This window comes from Lucilia cuprina, chromosome 6 (assembly GCF_022045245.1).
Source record: "Lucilia cuprina isolate Lc7/37 chromosome 6, ASM2204524v1, whole genome shotgun sequence".
Taxonomy (NCBI): domain Eukaryota; kingdom Metazoa; phylum Arthropoda; class Insecta; order Diptera; family Calliphoridae; genus Lucilia; species Lucilia cuprina.
The window spans coordinates 57,973,089-57,993,329 of NC_060954.1; the positions used below are offsets into that span (position 1 = coordinate 57,973,089).

Genomic DNA, 20,241 nt, shown 5'->3' on the forward strand with positions numbered 1-20,241 from the left:
AATTTTGTAAAAATTTGTTCAACAAAGACGTGATTTACTGTACTTTATAAAGAAGCAAATTAATGTCTTATAAATTTTGGTTTAGACGAGAGTTTTATTTTGTTTAAGAATTGTATTACAAATTCAGATGACGTCATTGTCATAGTCCTTTTTTTAATAAGTCCGATTTTCTTTGTTTACTGTCAAAGAATATAGGAAATCGTTAGAAGTAGAACACTTTAAAAATGCCACTTGTTGCTGATGCTTACTTTTTTAAACTCTTCATGACTCAGATGGGAAAAGTGATTTATAAATACGAAATTGAAATGAGAAATTAATATTTTGTATATAAAAACAAACAGAAACCAAAACAAACATGTGATTGAAAATGAAATACGAAATGAAACTGAAATTTGCAGGCAAAAACTGGCCAAACAACTAACTAAATAAAAATTCATACACATTCGATTAATAACAGTAATGAATTAAAGGGGATAAATGGACATATTACTTAGGTACCTATTAATCTTAAATAACATTGAAACTGACTATTTATAACAGATTTTAAAGATGATAATGAACTTAATTAACTAATAGTATTATTAATTGGAGTTTAGACTTTAACACAAAAATTCGCCTTAAAAGAATTTCGAACTAAATCTAAATTATCAAAAATAGATTTTTTCAGATTTAAAATATTAAGATTTTATATTATGTTTTGGTACTGTTTGGTACATTTTGTCATCTCAAAGATCACATCTCTGATAAGATATTACTTTAGTTTTTGTTGCTCCATAACCTAAACAAAGAAACTTTACTCTAAAAATATTGAAAATAAGAAGAGAGTTATGATTTTCAATTTCAAAACAAAAGCAAGTGGTGTATGTATGTATGTATGCATATGGGTTTTTACCGTTGGTATGAACCAACTAAAATGTCCAACACAAACAATAAGTTTAAACATTTAAGTTTAAACAATTTTATTCAGTTGAGTGCGGTCTGGTGTTAACAACGGTTGTTAAGTTACGGAAAAAACGCAAAGAAAACGGGCGCTTTAAAAGTGTGAGAGAATAAGAAGAAAAAGAAAAAAAACACTATAATAAAACAACAATTATTTAAGTTTAGTTAAGAAAAAAGTTATTAAACAAGACCTAAAAAATATTTATCGAAAAAAGTGAGTGTCAAGGTGTTGTATAAAATAAAACATATAAAAAAATTAATGTAAGAAAAAAACCTTGTAAATATTAACGACAAACATTTGTTTTTGTAAGTGAAACATATTACACTTGTTATACGTTTTTTTTGGTTAACACACCTCTTAAAGAAAGAGTTTTTATTGTATTTCAAATACTTTAATGTCGGCTTCATTTAGTAATGACAACAACATGTTGATTTTTTGCGTTTTCTTTACACACACACATGTTTTGATTTCAAAACTTTTATGCCACATATTGTAACCGTAGTATGTCTCAGCTAAAGTGAAAACATGCCACAGAAAAAAAATCAACAAAAAACTAAAAACCAACATCAAGTTTAAATTCAAAACAAGTCAAGTTATTTTTTCTTTTAGACAAACAGCCAACCAACCGACAGACAGACCGAACGCCCCATACATTCCAAATCAACATATCCACTTCATAAGCCACAACCATAATACCACATCATAGTCAATGACAACAAAGTGAAAAACACAAACTGAATTTATTAATAAAAAAAAGTGCTAAATATAAAAAATAATAATAAACAATCATCACGGTCTAAGTATGGTGAGATAATTCAAAATCACAAAAACAAATTCCGAAAAACTGGTTATTTTTAATATATTTTTCCTTCATTGATGCTGTATAACCACAAACAGTGTTGTTAACTTTAAAGCTTTTTGTTTTGAAATGTCTAAAAATTGATATTATTATGTTACATGTTTCAATATTACTTGAATATTAATTTGAATTCGAATAGAAATTTGAAAATACTTTAAAATTAATGAATTGAGGAGATTTTTATCAAATCTCTTTTATTAAAAGTTTAAAAAGTCTATCGAACATGGATAAATAAATAGATAAAAAGATAGATAGATAGATAGATAGATAGATAGATAGATAGATAGATAGATAGATAGATAGATAGATAGATAGATAGATAGATAGATAGATAGATAGATAGATAGATAGATAGATAGGTAGATAGATAGATAGATAGATATATAGATAGATAGATAGACATATAGATAGATACATAGATAGATAGATAGATAGATAGATAGATAGATAGATAGATAGATAGATAGATAGATAGATAGATAGATAGATATATAGATAGATAGATATATAGATAGATAGATAGATAGATAGATAGATAGATAGATAGACAGATAGACAGATAGATCGGTAAATTAATAGATAGATAGATAGATAGATAGATAGATAGATAGATAGATAGATAGATAGATAGATAGATAGATAGATAGATAGATAGATAGATCGGTAAATAGATAGATAGATCGTTAAATAGATAGATAGATCGGTAAATAGATATATAGGTAGGTAGATAGATAGATAAATAAATAAATAGATAGATAGTTAAATAGATAGATCGCTAAGCTTGAAGAACATTTCCATTGGTCTGGAAATGTTCCTGTTAGTTATCAGTTCCGCTTGGCAACAATATTCTAATTATCATCAAATACCGCAATTTTCGATAATTTCTGTTTTCGATATGTGATCGGATAAGAGTGGCTCGATAGTTAGTGGCGTCATGCAATCTAACAAGTTTTGTTACGGTAAACTTAAACCAACAAATCACATATTTCATTAAATAAAATCGCGAATTTAAGTATAAGAAGAAAACTGCAAAGTTTAATTAATCTTTCTTATAATATGTATGTATATAAAATAAATATAAAATAAATCATTCCGATCTATTCTCATAAAGTATGTACATACTTCAAAATTTTTTTGTTTAAAAAAACGTAAATTTTAATATGCAATCTTTTATAATCATTTTTTACTCTTTTATATGTATGGCGCAGAAAAAATAATTTGTTTCAAAAATATCCATAATAAAAAATAATAATAATTTTAACAACAATTGCATATTTTAAATTCATTTCATACAAAAATATTTCAGTGCCATTTTATTGTCTTCTATAAACAACAACAGCAACAAACAAAAAACTTGTTATTTTGTATTAAATTTTATGTTTACAGGTATTATAGACTTTGAGCATAGATTTAATTTGTTAAAATTAATGGATGTTGATGGTGCTGCAATAAGTTGGTTTGGTCTATTATTCGTATCTATGGACTTGATGTTTGTTTTAAATTAATAATTGTTGTTTTGATTTTTTTAGTTATTGTATTGCCGGTTTTATTTCGTGTTGAACAATTCAATACAGTACAATAACAAAACCACTATTTTATTTATAATTTATAGATCAAGTATTCTGCTTAAGTTCTTGAGAAATAAAATTATAATTACTTAGAAATTGTTCGTAAAGTTTTTCAGTGGGTGTTTAACTAAATTCGAGTTTAAGTAGGATATATGGATTAACCAAAGATAGATAATAGATATATAGATAGATAGATAGATAGATAGATAGATAGATAGATAGATAGATAAATAGATAGATAGATAGATAGATAGATAGATAGATAGATAGATAGATAGATAGATAGATAGATAGATAGATAGATAGATAGATAGATAGATAGATAGATAGATAGATAGATAGTTAGATAGATAGATAGATAGATAGATAGATAGATAGATAGATAGATAGATAGATAGATAGATAGATAGTTAGATAGATAGATAGATAGATAGATAGATAGATAGATAGATAGATAGATAGGTAGATAGATAGATAGATAGATAGGTAGATAGATAGATGGATAGATAGATAGATAGATAGATAGATAGATAGATAGATAGATAGATAGATAGATAGATAGATAGATAGATAGATAGATAGATAGATAGACTGATATACAGAATAGTCTATAGAAAGATATACAAATTAGTTTACTGAATTGGTTTATAGGCTGATCTATTGACTGATCTAAAGACTTGAAAGCATGATCTATAGTATATATTACCATTTACACTGACTTGTAGACTGAAAAATAAACTTATCTTAGATTTGTTTACAGACTAAGATATAGACATGTCTGTAAAGTGATACATATAAACTGGTCTCTAGGCCTACCTAAAGACTTATCTATTTATTGACTATTACATAGCCTGAAATCAATCTATAGCTTGCACAATAATCTATAAATTATTCCAAATAATGATATAATAATTATTCTACAGAATGATCTATTTATTTATGTATTGAGAACTCTATAAAAGACTAGGCTATGGTGTATATGAGTCTATATACTAGTGGGTTAACATTAAAATTGCTTTACGATTCATTCAAATATAAAAAAACTAACTGCTAACTAATGAGCTGCTATCTTTCCCTTATGGGAATTTACTCACCGTTTATTATTAAAAATAAGGTCGATATTATATAGAAACACTTCTTTTACAAAATTAATTGCAGTTTTGCGATAATGTTTAAGATATTATTAACAATTTTATTAAAGTACTTAAGTTCTTTTAAATCTAGTATAGAATTTTACAATGCTTAAATTATTATCTTTTATGTTTTTATTAACTAAGAATGTCAAGTACTTCAACAAAAACCCATAGTAAGGCACTTAGTTATAGACGTGTCTACGTAGACACCAAAAAGTTACCATACACTGTTTTAAGTTATACATTTTTCATTGACAAATATATTTAACCGTTTCTTGCGATTTTTAGGAATTTTAAAATAAACATTCATATATCATTATGAGAAAATAAAATATAAAAACAAAACTCACAAATGAAGATGTTTGTTAATTTTTAGTTTAAAGTCCATTGACCTGAAGCAGTTAAAGTAAGATTTGCACAATTTTGTATTTTGCTTTTTCTCATAAATATGCTAAATATAAAAGTTGTAAATAAACAAATTTACCTATTAAATATTGATTTATGTATATATTTTTGTATTTTTTTGTAACAGTAAAAGCCCTTTTTAACGGTTATAATTAAGAGTTGAACACATTAATTTTCTCTAATGAATTTTAATACAACTAAACTTTTCTATTATAAAACCTTATTTAAGTTAAATCCATAAATGAATTTTATAGTAAAATTTTATATGCAATTATTTAATTGCCAGGTGTTTTAACTAACTATTTATACAGATTATCGCTATATAACCATTAATAAGTCTATGTTAAAAGTCGCATATGCATATGTATGTATGTATCTAGGTCAAATATTTTACATTACTGTCAGAATGACAGTTTAAAAGTTTAAGACCAAAAAGTAAAGTACTTGTAAAAATGCGATAGCCAAACAATAATGCGTACTAACGTACAAATAAATACACTATATAAAGATACTAAATATTGTGTGACATTAAATAATTCTTACAAAAGTTTCTATAGTTTCGATTTCAATAGAGTTTTATTTTAAAAGTCAAATTTAAGGATTTTTTTCAATTCTACTTCAGTCCCAGTTCTTGTTCAGTTCTAGTTTAGTTCTAGTTCAGTTCTAGTTCAAGTTTAGATCTAGTTCAGTTCTAGTTCAGTTTTAGTTCATTTCTAGTTCAGTTCTAGTTCAGTTCTAGTTCAGTTCTAGTCCAGTTCTAGTTCAGTTCTAGTTCAGTTCTAGTTCAGTTCTAGTTCAGTTCTAGTTCAGTTCTAGTTCAGTTCTAGTTCAGTTCTAGTTCAGTTCTAGTTCAGTTCTAGTTCAGTTCTAGTTCAGTTCTAGTTCAGTTCTAGTTCAGTTCTAGTTCATTCTTCTAGTTCAGTTCTCAGTTTTTAGTTCAGTTTTAGTTCAGTTCTAGTTCAGTTCTAGTTCAGTTCTAGTTCAGTTCTAGTTCAGTTCTAGTTCAGTTCTAGTTCAGTTCTAGTTCAGTTCTAGTTCAGTTCTAGTTCAGTTCTAGTTCAGTTCTAGTTCAGTTCTAGTTCAGTTCTAGTTCAGTTCTAGTTCAGTTCTAGTTCAGTTCTAGTTCAGTTCTAGTTCAGTTCTAGTTCAGTTCTAGTTCAGTTCTAGTTCAGTTCTAGTTCAGTTCTAGTTCAGTTCTAGTTCAGTTCTAGTTCAGTTCTAGTTCAGTTCTAGTTCAGTTCTAGTTCAGTTCTAGTTCAGTTCTAGTTCAGTTCTAGTTCAGTTCTAGTTCAGTTCTAGTTCAGTTCTAGTTCAGTTCTAGTTCAGTTCTAGTTCAGTTCTAGTTCAGTTCTAGTTCAGTTCTAGTTCAGTTCTAGTTCAGTTCTAGTTCAGTTCTAGTTCAGTTCTAGTTCAGTTCTAGTTCAGTTCTAGTTCAGTTCTAGTTCAGTTCTAGTTCAGTTCTAGTTCAGTTCTAGTTCAGTTCTAGTTCAGTTCTAGTTCAGTTCTAGTTCAGTTCTAGTTCAGTTCTAGTTCAGTTCTAGTTCAGTTCTAGTTCAGTTCTAGTTCAGTTCTAGTTCAGTTCTAGTTCAGTTCTAGTTCAGTTCTAGTTCAGTTCTAGTTCAGTTCTAGTTCAGTTCTAGTTCAGTTCTAGTTCAGTTCTAGTTCAGTTCTAGTTCAGTTCTAGTTCAGTTCTAGTTCAGTTCTAGTTCAGTTCTAGTTCAGTTCTAGTTCAGTTCTAGTTCAGTTCTAGTTCAGTTCTAGTTCAGTTCTAGTTCAGTTCTAGTTCAGTTCTAGTTCAGTTCTAGTTCAGTTCTAGTTCAGTTCTAGTTCAGTTCTAGTTCAGTTCTAGTTCAGTTCTAGTTCAGTTCTAGTTCAGTTCTAGTTCAGTTCTAGTTCAGTTCTAGTTCAGTTCTAGTTCAGTTCTAGTTCAGTTCTAGTTCAGTTCTAGTTCAGTTCTAGTTCAGTTCTAGTTCAGTTCTAGTTCTAGTTCAGTTCTAGTTCAGTTCTAGTTCAGTTCTAGTTCAGTTCTAGTTCAGTTCTAGTTCAGTTCTAGTTCAGTTCTAGTTCAGTTCTAGTTCAGTTCTAGTTCAGTTCTAGTTCAGTTCTAGTTCACTTCTTGTTCAGTCCTTGGTCAGTTCTTGTTCATTTCTAGTTCAACTCTAGTTCAGTTCTAGTTTAGTTCTAGTTTAGTTCTAGTTTAGTTCTAGTTCAGTTCTAGTTTAGTTCTAGTTTAGTTCTAGTTTAGTTCTAGTTTAGTTCTAGTTCTAGTTCACTTCTAGTTCAGTTCTAGTTTAGTTCTAGTTTAGTTCTAGTTTAGTTCTAGTTCTAGTTCAGTTCTAGTTCACTTCTAGTTCAGTTCTAGTTCAGTTCTCGTTCAGTTCTAGTTTAGTTCTAGTTTAGTTCTAGTTTAGTTCTAGTTTAGTTCTAGTTCAGTTCTAGTTCACTTCTTGTTCCCTTCTAGTATAAATTTTGTTTGAACATTTCATTAAGCCTTCGTCTATAAAAAAAAATTTATAATCTGTAAATGTGCTAAAAACCTCCTTAGCCATGTGGTTAATATTAATCAATTAATTGAAAACACAATCATTAGTAATTAATCACTAAGACGTAATTAATATTAACATTTATTTGTGCGATAATTCGACAAGAGTTAAACTGTGTTTTTCTAAGTGGCAAATAGCTCATTATTATCTCACAACTCTGACCTAAGACTAAATTAACATAAATAATGTAAAATTTAAAAAAATCAATTCCTTTTAAATCGCTCACGTTTTTTACGCGTTGGGTAAATGCGTCATATCTCTGACTCTAATATTGTGTTGCTTATAAAATTCTCGTTTAAAACTTGTTTCACAATAAAATGTGGAAAAACCTTACTACGAATGTTAAAGATTTTAATTATTATATGAATTTAAAATTCCATGTAAAATATGAATAAGAGTAAAAACGTTTACTACTTAAGAATTACAAATTTGGAGTTTTGTGGTTTGAATGAAAAAATATAGTTGTCATAGCCTGATATTTTGAATACTGTTAGTATATTTTTTCCAAATACCCACCAATTTAGCTTTGTGGTCACTTTGACCTCTTTACTAAATTGTTATTTGAAATAGGAACTAACATTTTAATGATTTTTTATTCCTAAGGACACGCAACAATACAAATTATTTAAATATGTAAGTGTATAGCTGTGGTTAATTATTATATTGTATGTATTTTCTTTGGGGTGTTTTTTTTCTATTTTATTTTAAATAATTGCTGAGAAAAGAGACTGGAATATAATTCTAAATTTGTTACGAATAAAATTCAATGTTTCGATTTAAAAGATGATTTGAGCAGAAAATATATCAATTCGAATGACGTTTAAGCACTACAAAATTCTCCACCGATATAGGAACACATTAAACTATGAGTTCAGTTGTAGTTTAATTCTAGTTCAGTTCTAGTTCGGTTCTAGTTAAGTTCTAGTTCAGTTCTAGTTCAGTTCTAGTTCAGTTCTAGTTCAGTTCTAATTCAGTTCTAGTTCAGTTCTAGTTCAGTTCTAGTTCAGTTCTAGTTCAGTTCTAGTTCAGTTCTAGTTCAGTTCTAGTTCAGTTCTAGTTCAGTTCTAGTTCAGTTCTAGTTCAGTTCTAGTTCAGTTCTAGTTCAGTTCTAGTTCAGTTCTAGTCCAGTTCTAGTTCAGTTCTAGTTCAGTTCTAGTTCAGTTCTAGTTCAGTTCTAATTCAGTTCTAGTTCAGTTCTAGTTCAGTTCTAGTTCAGTTTTAGTTCAGTTCTAGTTCAGTTCTAGTTCAGTTCTAGTTCAGTTCTAGTTCAGTTCTAGTTCAGTTCTAGTTCAGTTCTAGTTCAGTTCTAGTTCAGTTCTAGTTCAGTTCTAGTTCAGTTCTAGTTCAGTTCTAGTTCAGTTCTAGTTCAGTTCTAGTTCAGTTCTAGTTCAGTTCTAGTTCAGTTCTAGTTCAGTTCTAGTTCAGTTCTAGTTCAGTTCTAGTTCAGTTCTAGTTCAGTTCTAGTTGAGTTCTAGTTCAGTTCTAGTTCAGTTCTAGTTCAGTTCTAGTTCAGTTCTAGTTCAGTTCTAGTTCAGTTCTAGTTCAGTTCTAGTTCAGTTCTAGTTCAGTTCTAGTTCAGTTCTAGTTCAGTTCTAGTTCAGTTCTAGTTCAGTTCTAGTTCAGTTCTAGTTCAGTTCTAGTTCAGTTCTAGTTCAGTTCTAGTTCAGTTCTAGTTCAGTTCTAGTTCAGTTCTAGTTCAGTTCTAGTTCAGTTCTAGTTCAGTTCTAGTTCAGTTCTAGTTCAGTTCTAGTTCAGTTCTAGTTCAGTTCTAGTTCAGTTCTAGTTCAGTTCTAGTTCAGTTCTAGTTCAGTTCTAGTTCAGTTCTAGTTCAGTTCTAGTTCAGTTCTAGTTCAGTTCTAGTTCAGTTCTAGTTCAGTTCTAGTTCAGTTCTAGTTTAGTTCTAGTTTAGTTCAGTTCGAGTTTAGTTATAGTACAGTTCAGTTCATTTCTTATAATAATTATATAATTTTTAAAAACTAGTGACGTGAAATTTGAAATCAGAAGAGTTCGCTTAACTATAAGTCGTAATATCCATTGGTCATTCAAAAAATATTCAAGTCATTATCACAAAACTACTGAAGTGTATTAAAATTTTCTTTAACATTTTTACAGAAACAAACAAAATTCCTTGACAATTTGTTAATTAAACAAAAATAGAAACCTTATAATAATTATTTAAAAAAAAACAATAGTAATTGTCTTGACAAACTTACCTTTAATTAAAAAAATAAAAAAAGACACCATAATAATTTAATAAATTAACCATTGTTTTGTTGCTGCTGGCATAAAGTTTTAGCAAAATTCTTGAAACTTTTAGTTGAATGTACTTGAAGTTGTAGTGTTTTTTTAGTAGTTTTGACCAAATTATGTCAAAAAAGTTGGCAGACATTTAAAAGCGCATACCAAAATGTTTACTTTAAACTAAAAAGAAAAAAAAAAATAATAAAATTCAAACCTTAAATGAAATTTTATTGAATGATTTGTTTGCATATTAAACATACAAAAGCGAAAAAATGCGACTACCATTAAAAAAAAACTAAAATAATAATTTTAATTGTAATTTAAATTGATAAACTTATAAACAATGAAAATAAAATTTAAATATGCAAATTAAATAAACCTAACAGTTACTAAATTTCTTTAAAAAAATTTCACTTTTTAAAGAGAAAAATTTGCACAGTTTCACTTTTAAAATTCTAAAAAAGGCAAAAAGAAATTGAAAATAAATGTTAAGAATTGAACAATTTTAAATTTAAATAATAAATAAAATAGAAATATTGCATGCAAATTTGTTTAGCAGACAGAGAACAATAATTTCAATTGAAAAACCGGAAGTTTATTTCAAACAAAATACAAACATCAAAATCAGCTTAATAAATCTTTAAACTCAATTATTTTATAAAATAAAAAAAACTACAATTAACTACAATGCTAAGTTGGACAAGTGAATGTTGAAAAAAATAACTTTAAAATTAAAAAGATTTTATAAAAAAAAATTTAAAAAGCAACGTCAAGGTTTTCAACTGTTAAACAAAAAAAAATGTTCAGTTTTTATAGGCCAACACCCCATCAGACTTAAATATTTGTCGGCTAACAAAATCTATAGCTATTAAACCTTAATATCTATTTAATAATTATGTATTTCAAAACAATATCGAAAATATATATTTTTTAACAATAAAGACATGTTTAACTACTATAGAATGTTTTTATTTTTTTTTTATATTATTTTCGTAAAAATATTTAACAAATATTATGTATATTTCTAAAAGTCTATTTTATTATATTTTTGTTTTAGTAACAACAACAACAAAACACAACTAATTAGCATTTCTCAGTTAACGTGTCAATTTTTTCAAATTAAATACAAAAAAACAACATCGTTTGTGTTTTGAACTTTTATTGAATCAAATAATAATGAAAACAAAAAAAAACTTCAAGGTAAACATTCTAAAAATTTTAAAATCTTGACAATTATATGATTCGAATCTATTACAATTTTTAAGTATATATTAAACAACTGGTGGGAATTTGTAATTTAAACAATTTACTTAAAAAACAATTATAAACTTTTATATTTCATTATTTTATCTGTCTTATTTTAAAATAAGTCAAAAAGATCTAATGTTTCCCAAACAATATTAAAACTTGTCGTGCTTTCAGAATTTAAATTGTTATAATTTTATTTGAATTACTTTCAATTAAACTGATCAAGAAAAAAGTTAGAACTTTACAAGTTACTTTTCTTATAATTCTTCTGGTTATAGTCTACAAGAAACAGCTCTCTTTTAAAAGTTTAAGTATTTTAAAGTCGACTTTGATCAACTTTTTTTGAGAGTTTTTAATTTATTTATTTACTATTTACTAATAAAAATTAAACGTCATGTCATTGTTGAAAAGATTTTAATTAATAAGGTTCGACATGTCAAATTTAAATCATAAAAGTGTTCCGATCTAGAATAGTGCTAGTTCAAATCTAGTTCAGTTCTCGTTCTGTTCTAGTTCCGTTTTTGGTCAATTCTAGTTCAGTTCTAATTCAGTGATAGTTCAGTTCTAGTACAGTTCTAGTTCTGTTCTAGTACAGTTCTAGTTCTGTTTTTGTTCAATTCTAGTTCAGTTCTAGTTCAGTTCTAGTTAAGTTCTAGTTCAGTTCTAGTTCAGTTCTAGTTCAGTTCTAGTTCAGTTCTAGTTCAGTTCTAGTTCAGTTCTAGTTCAGTTCTAGTTCAGTTCTAGTTCAGTTCTAGTTCAGTTCTAGTTCAGTTCTAGTTCAGTTCTAGTTCAGTTCTAGTTCAGTTCTAGTTCAGTTCTAGTTCAGTTCTAGTTCAGTTCTAGTTCAGTTCTATTTCAGTTCTAGTTCAGTTTTTTGTTCAGTTTAGATCAGTTCTAGTTCCGTTCTGTTTTTGTTCAATTCTAGTTCAGTTCTAGTTCAAATCTAGTTTAGTTCTTGTTCAGTTCTAGTTCCGTTTTTGTTCAATTCTAGTTGAGTTCTAGTTTTGTTTTTGTTTAATTCTAGTTAAGTTTTAGTTCAGTTCTAGTTCAATTTTAATTCAGTTCTAGTTCAGTTCTAGTTCAGTTCTAGTTCAGTTCTAGTTCAGTTCTAGTTCAGTTCCAGTTCAGTTCTAGTTCAGTTCTAGTTCAGTTCTAATTCAGTTCTAAATGTTTGTTGGGTTTATAATAAATTGTGGTTGTGTGAGTGTAAGAATATTTACGGCGTTACGTAGTCAGTGTTCGTTCATTGCATTGATCTCGAAAAAAATTGTATTGTTGTATTGAACTTGAATACTAGTAATTGTTATGAAGTCATTCATACAGAAAAAAATTAATATTCATTAAAGAATAATTACGTTTATTTTTAACATATCTAAGTAGGTGTTAAATAATTGTTTTAAGTAAAGTTTTTTTGTTTTAATATTAAAAATGTCATGTACGTTAAACTTCCAAAGTTTTTTATTTCCTACAAATTGTGTTTTTGAATTCGTTAACCACCTTTTTGGGTGGAACTCTCATTATGTTTGCAATTGTCAAAAGTCTTAACGTATAATAATATCAAATCGTATCCGTTAAGAAGTCAAAATTTTTATTGCAATTTCATTTTAGTTAAATTTAGATTTGTTTGTGTCGTAATGTTTAAAAAAATTAACAATAATTTACAATTTTTTTAAGAACAATAAGAATTTATTTTGCTATAACGGATTCCTTTCACCATGCTGAGAACCTGTTATTTGGAATTCAATGTTTACAATTTTGATTATTAAAAATTTGATTAAATTTAAAAAATTTAATTAAATGTGTTAATGATTTAAAAATCTTCAATATAAAACGTTTACAGAAATATTGATTAAATTTAAATTTAATTAAAACAATTAGACTTAGAACTGAACTATTACTAAACTATAACTGCAATTGACTGAACTAAAACTGAACTAGAATTGAACTAGAAATGATCTAGAACTGAACTAGAATTGAACTAGAACTGAACTAGAACTGAACTAGAACTGAACTAGAACTGAACTAGAACTGAACTAGAACTTAACTAGAACAGAACTAGAACTGAACTAGAACTGAACTAGAACTGAACTAGAACTGAACTAGAATTGAACTAGAACTGAACTAGAACTGAACTAGAACTGAACTATAACTGAACTAGAACTGAACTAGAACTGAACTAGAACTGAACTAGAACTGAACTAGAACTGAACTAGAACTGAACTAGAACTGAACTAGAACTGAACTAGAACTGAACTAGAACTGAACTAGAACTGAACTAGAACTGAACTAGAACTGAACAAGAATTGAACTAGAACTGAAATAGAACTGAACTAGAACTGAACTAGAACTGAACTAAAACTGAACTAGATCTGAACTAGAACTGAATTTGAACTGAACTAGAACTAGAACTGAACATAAACTGAACTAGAACTAAACTGGAACTGAACTAGAACTGAACTAGAACTGAACTAGAACTGAACTAGAACTGAACTAGAACTGAACTAGAACTGAACTAGAACTGAACTAGAACTGAACTAGAACTGAACTAGAACTGAACTAGAACTGAACTAGAACTGAACTAGAACTGAACTAGAAACTGAACTAGATAGGAACTAGAACTGAACTAGAACGAACTAGAACTGAACTAGAACTGAACTAGAAAAGAACTAGAACTGAAATAGAACTGAACTAGAACGAACTAGAACTGAACTAGAACTGAACTAGAACTGAACTAGAACTGAACTAGAACTGAACACTAACTGAACTAGAAAACTGAACTAGAACTGAAAAACTAGAACTGAACTAGAACTGAACTAGAACTGAACTAGAACTGAACTAGAACTGAACTAGAACTGAACTAGAACTGAACTAGAACTGAACTAGAACTAGAACTGAACTAGAACTGAACTAGAACTGAACTAGAACTGAACTAGAACTGAACTAGAACTGAACTAGAACTGAACCAGAACTGAACTAGAACTGAACTAGAACTGAACTAGAACTGAACTAGACTGAACTAGAACTGAACTAGAACTGAACTAGAACTGAACTAGAACTGAACTAGAACTGAACTAGAACTGAACTAGAACTGAACTAGAACTGAACTAGAACTGAACTAGAACTAAACTAGAACTGAACTAGAACTGAACTAGAACTGAACTAGAACTGAACTAGAACTGAACTAGAACTGAACTAGAACTGAACTAGAACTGAACTAGAACTGAACTAGAACTGAACTAGAACTGAACTAGAACTGAACTAGAACTGAACTAGAACTGAACTAGAACTGAACTAGAACTGAACTAGAACTGAACTAGAACTAGAACTGAACTGATCTGAACTAGAACTGAACTAGAACTGAACTAGAACTGAACTAGAACTGAACTAGAACTGAACTAGAACTGAACTAGAACTGAACTAGAACTGAACTAGAACTGAACTAGAACTGAACTAGAACTGAACTAGAACTGGAACTGAACTAGAACTGAACTAGAATTGAACTAGAACTGAAATAGAGCTGAACTAAAACTAAACTAGAACTTACCAAGAACAAACTAAAACTAGAATTAATCAACCTCTTCATTACTCACTCTCTGTCCATATTGTTGTCAATGTATATTTGTAAATATTCAACAGGCTACAATGGGTTAAATTGTTTACAAAAGTTAATAAATATACAATTACACAATTCTTATTGAAAAATTCCCTTTTATAATAAACTATTTTATTGTTAGTTTAAACTTTAAAATATGTAAAGGTTAAAGCACTGAAAAAAGTGAGTGTAGGTACAATGTACTCATATACACAAATTGTTAAATGAATTTTAACTTGATCATATAACCTTGATAAAGACGGATTAATTGAATATAAACTTTTCAATCTTAATACATACTAATGAGTGGGTAAATCACAAATAAATGTTCTTTTTCTTTTTAAATATAACATGTTTTATATGAAATCAAATGATTCATTATCATTAACACGGATTTATTGATATATGTAAGACTAGAACAAAGACTGACTGACACCCGCTCTTTTAAAAATGATTCAGCAAAGAGACGAAATGGAGAATGTGTTGAATTTATGTTTGAGATAACAACATTGTTTTGTATCTACAGATCAAATTGTAGAAATGAATGAGGAACTATTTACACATTGTACATGTTTAACAAATTTAATAAAATTTTAAAACACTTAATTAAAAAAATGATTCATTATTATACCCAAAAGAGATCAAGAGAAAAGAAACGTTGAAATTTCTATTTTTATAAACAAAAGGTAGTTGGTTGGCAGTTACTTTTTTTGTCATTATTTAAAAAGCTAAATGATGTAAAACAATCATTCAGTTTATAATAGTGAACAGGAATTGTATTGTGTCTTCTTGTCTTGTAGTTTATTAACCATCTATGTAGTTGTTATCTCTATTTTTTTTTTGGTAGTTACAATATGATGTGGGTAAATATACTTACTACCAACAGTTTTGCAAATATTGTACATTGTGAAGAGTGCGAATAGTTTTTACTTTATATTAAACAAACAAATGTTTAGTAACTAATTATAAATGTTTTCATTATAACATATTCATCTCTTTCAAGTGGAACCACTCGTCAAGTCTTGTATTGTTGATATCAAAGTTAAAGATAGGAAAAGTTTTACAAACATATGCAAGTATGTTTGTATGTTCGTTTGTGGAGCCAAATGATATATTTGTGCACTTTTAACAAGTTAAAAGAAATTTTAATATTTTTTCTTTGTTTTAGGGGCAAACAGAAATAGTTGTTTTTAAATTGGAATAGGGAAATCTTTTATCATCTTTTGTTTCTGAGAAAATTTTACAAAATAAACATATACATTTGTGTCTTCATAGTTAAGATAGTTTAAGTAGAAGTTGTCTTTAATCAAGCACGCAAATCCCTTCCGCTATCTATCTATCTATCTATCTATTTATTTATTTATTTATTTATTTATTTATTTATTTATTTATTTATTTATTTATTTATTTATTTATTTATTTATTTATTTATCTATCTATCTATCTATCTATCTATCTATCTATCTATCTATCTATCTATCTATCTATCTATCTATCTATCTATCTATCTATCTATCTATCTATCTATCTATCTATCTATCTATCTATCTATCTATCTATCCATCTCTCTATCTATCTATCTATCTATCTATCTATCTATCTATCTATCTATCTATCTATCTATCTATCTATCTATCTATCTATCTATCTATCTATCTATCTATCTATCTATCTATCTATCTATCTATCTATCTATCCATCTCTCTATCTATCTATCTATCTATCTATCTATCTATCTATCTATCTATCTATCTATCTATCTATCTATCTATCTATCTATCTATCTATCTATCTATCTATCTATCTATCTATCTATCTATCTATCTATCTATCTATCTATCTATCTATCTATCTATCTATCTATCTATCTATCTATCTATCTATCTATCTACCTATCTACCTATCCATCTATCTATCTATCTATCTATCTATCTATCTATCTATCTATCTATCTATCTATCTATCTATCTATCTATCTTACTCACAATTAGTTCATAAGTATAAATCATAATTTAGGGTTTTTCATTTATGCCATCATTTGTGCACTATTTTCTGATTACATTTTAACTATGTACTTAACAAAAGAAAAACTAAATTATATCTTTAACAGTCAGACAGACACATACAGTAATAAATACAAGACTCAATCTTATACAATTATTTATGCCATGTAATTATTACATTTCAGCACGAACAAACTTCATATGAGAAGTAATTTTATGAAGGAAAACTTAAAAATATATGAAGGAAAAACTTTTGCGCATGCGTTGTTATTTTTGTCATGGCATAATTAAATATTTATTGCGTTCTTGACTTCCAATTGTGGAGTTGAAACTATAACGCATACCGACTTAATATAAAAATAATTTATTTTAACAAAAAACCGTAACAGTAGGTGTTTATGGTTATGTTGAATAGTAATGACCTCACTATATGTTGTAGTTCAAAATATAAGATCTTTTTTTACACAACTTTTTCTAATAATATTACTTATTTTAATTCTAATTTTAGTTTATGTCATTTTAAGTAAACAATGGCTCAACTTTATTATACAAATCATTTGATTTCCACAATATTTATTGTATTATTGCATTTAACAATATGGCTGCCACAAAGCACAACACTGCCACAAGGTGCACCGGAAACAATATGTGACACAATGTTGCCATTTCATGGAGGCGGTATATTACCCTCAAATGCTGTGCCACCGTTTCGAATAGAAACGTCAACGGCCACCATAGGTCAGGGACAAACACTGCGTGTTGATATTACGGGTGTACCAAGTGGTTTAGCATTTGGCGGTTTTATGATACAAGCACGCAACAATAACCCACCGTATCAAATTGTAAGCATATTGTTATTATTTTGCAAATTATTTTTAATTTGTTAAAAAAAATTTATGTTTTATGTAATTTTACAGATTGGTCAATTTAATCCCTCCGAAGATGGTTTATCCAAATTGATGAATTGTGAAAATTCTGTCAGAAATTCTGTAACACATACTAGTACAGTGCCAAAGACCGAAATAAGTTTAGAATGGCAATCACCAGTAGATTTTGAAGGTGAAATTGTTTTCAAGTAAGTATTGTGGATAGATAGTTAGATAGATATGTAGGTAGATATGTAGATAGATAGATAGATAGATAGATAGATAGATAGATAGATAGATAGATAGATAGATAGATAGATTGATAGATAGATAGATAGATAGATAGATAGATAGATAGATAGATAGATAGATAGATAGATAGATAGATAGATAGATAGATAGATAGATAGATAGATAGATAGATAGATAGATAGATAGATAGATAGATAGATAGATAGATAGATAGATAGATAGATAGATAGATAGATAGATAGATAGATAGATAGATAGATAGATAGGTAGATAGATAGATAGATAGATAGATAGATAGTTATATAGTTAGATAAATAGATAGATAGATAGATAGATAGATAGATAGATAGATAGATAGATAGATAGATAGATAGATAGATAGATAGATAGATAGATAGATAGATAGATAGATAGATAGATAGATAGATAGATAGATAGATAGATAGATAAATAGATAGATAGATGGATGGATAGATAGATAGATAGATAGATAGATAGATAGATAGATAGATAGATAGATACAGAGATAGTTAGAGAGATAGATAGATAAATAGATATATAGATAGATAGACAGATAGATAGATAGATAGATAGATAGATAGATAGATAGATAGATAGATAGATATATTGATAGATAAATAGATAGATAGATAGATAAATAGATAGATAGATAGATAGATAGATAGATAGATAGATAGATAGATAGATAGATAGATAGATAGATAGATAGATAGATAGATATATAGATGGATAGATAGATAGATAGATAGATAGATAGATAGATAGATAGATAGATAGATAGATAGGCAGATAGATAGATAGATAGATATATAGATAGATAGATAGATGCATAGATAGATAGATAGATAGATAGATAGATAGATAGATAGATAGATAGATAGATAGATAGATAGATAGATAGATAGATAGATAGATAGATAGATAGATAGATAGATAGATAGATAGATAGATAGATAGATAGATAGATAGATAGATATATAGATAGATAGATAGATAGATAGATAGATAGATAGATAGATAGATAGATAGATAGATAGTAGATAGATAGATAGATAGATAGATAGATAGATAGATAGATAGATAGATAGATAGATAGATAGATAGATAGATAGATAGATAGATAGATAGATAGATAGATAGATAGATAGATAGATAGATAGATAGATAGATAGATAGATAGATAGATAGAAAGATAGATAGATAAATAGATAGATGATTTGCATTTATTTAATTTTTTCTTTTATCCATTCTTTAGCTCAACAGTGGCTCAAGCTTATGACACTTTCTGGGTTGGCTTACCATCATCCCCAGTAAGTGTAGTAAAACGTGAAATAGCACCACAAGGTCCAACAACGCCTAGACCATCTTTTGCGCCCAGTACTCGTACACCATATGTACCAGAATATGTACCACCACCACCAGCTCCAGTAGCCGATGATCCTTTCTACGCCGAGTGTGGCACTAGTAAAAACTGCTTTGGCAACAAAGACGGTTGTGTGGATAGTAAAACATGTGATTTTGTTGCAGCTGTTAAAGTACGAGGTGGAATCTATGAATTTGAATTGAAATCTAAAGCCGGTAAGTTGAATAAAAAAAACAAGCAAACCTAATGTGTTCCAATTTACTAATAAATAATTGCGTCATTTAGCCAATGCCGCTTATGTTGCCTTGGGTCTTTCCGAAGACAATCAAATGGGTGATGATTTGGTTATAGAGTGTATACCTCAAAATGGTAAGGTTTCAATGTATAGTTCTCTGACCTCGGGTAAAGCAGCAGGTTATGGTGTTAGTCGTTTGGGAGTGGTAGGTTTCATGTTTTTTAATCGAAAATTAAAAGTTTTAAAGGCAATTTCTTAATTCTTTTTATAGCCACAAAATACTGCCCGTTTGGTGGAGAGTTCAGTGGTTAATGGTGTTATATACTGTAAAGTAGAACGTGATCCTGTTACCAAAGTAGGAAATCGCATATTTGATTTGGAAAATAATAAATACTATTTACTTTTGGCGGCTGGTTCCGGTTTAAAAGGTAAAATTGTTGAAATACAAAGTTCATGTTTTTAACTAATCCAACTATTTTTTTTTTTTTTCTAGAAAATGGTGTTGGTTATCATAATATAGGACGTTTACCCTCCGATAAAGCTATTAATTTGGCAGATTTACAAGACTTGGGTGCTGCTTCTACCTTAATGTTGCGTTTACATGGCAGTTTTATGATAGCTGCCTGGATTGGTACCACTTCTTTGGGTATTATTTTCGCACGTTATTTCAAACAAACTTGGGTGGGCAGTCAAATGTGTGGCAAGGATCAATGGTTTGCTGTAAGTTTAGAGAAAAAAGAAAGAAAAACTGCTTTTAATTCACAATATTTTTTCATTACAAAACTTATCTTTTTCAGTGGCATCGTATTTGTATGGTTACCACCTGGACTTTGACTATGGCTGCCTTTATTATCATTTTCGTGGAAATAGATGGTTGGTCTGGTGAACGTAATCCTCATGCTATTTTGGGTACTATTACCACAATATTATGCTTTATACAACCTATTGGTGCTTTATTCAGACCGGCTCCTA

General features: G+C 28.3%; 1 protein-coding gene across 3 annotated transcripts in view; it reads left to right on the forward strand.

The window, feature by feature from the left end:
• The first annotated feature begins 956 nt into the window (after window positions 1–956).
• The window catches only part of LOC111689340 (putative ferric-chelate reductase 1 homolog), a 23,415-nt gene continuing 4,130 nt past the window's right edge, over window positions 957–20,241 (forward strand). For 2 of the 3 annotated variants that reach the window (XM_046953575.1, XM_046953577.1), the window contains exons 1-8: window positions 957–1,153; window positions 17,041–17,374; window positions 17,450–17,607; window positions 18,927–19,249; window positions 19,320–19,474; window positions 19,541–19,697; window positions 19,763–19,989; window positions 20,067–20,241. The exon at window positions 20,067–20,241 is cut by the window's right edge and continues 69 nt beyond it. In XM_046953575.1, coding sequence (XP_046809531.1) covers window positions 17,063–17,374; window positions 17,450–17,607; window positions 18,927–19,249; window positions 19,320–19,474; window positions 19,541–19,697; window positions 19,763–19,989; window positions 20,067–20,241 — 1,507 coding nt within the window. In that variant the 5' untranslated portion in view covers window positions 957–1,153; window positions 17,041–17,062. Of the gene's footprint in view, window positions 1,154–1,227; window positions 1,246–17,040; window positions 17,375–17,449; window positions 17,608–18,926; window positions 19,250–19,319; window positions 19,475–19,540; window positions 19,698–19,762; window positions 19,990–20,066 lie in introns of those variants that run through there. The other variant, XM_046953576.1, reaches the window with a different exon arrangement.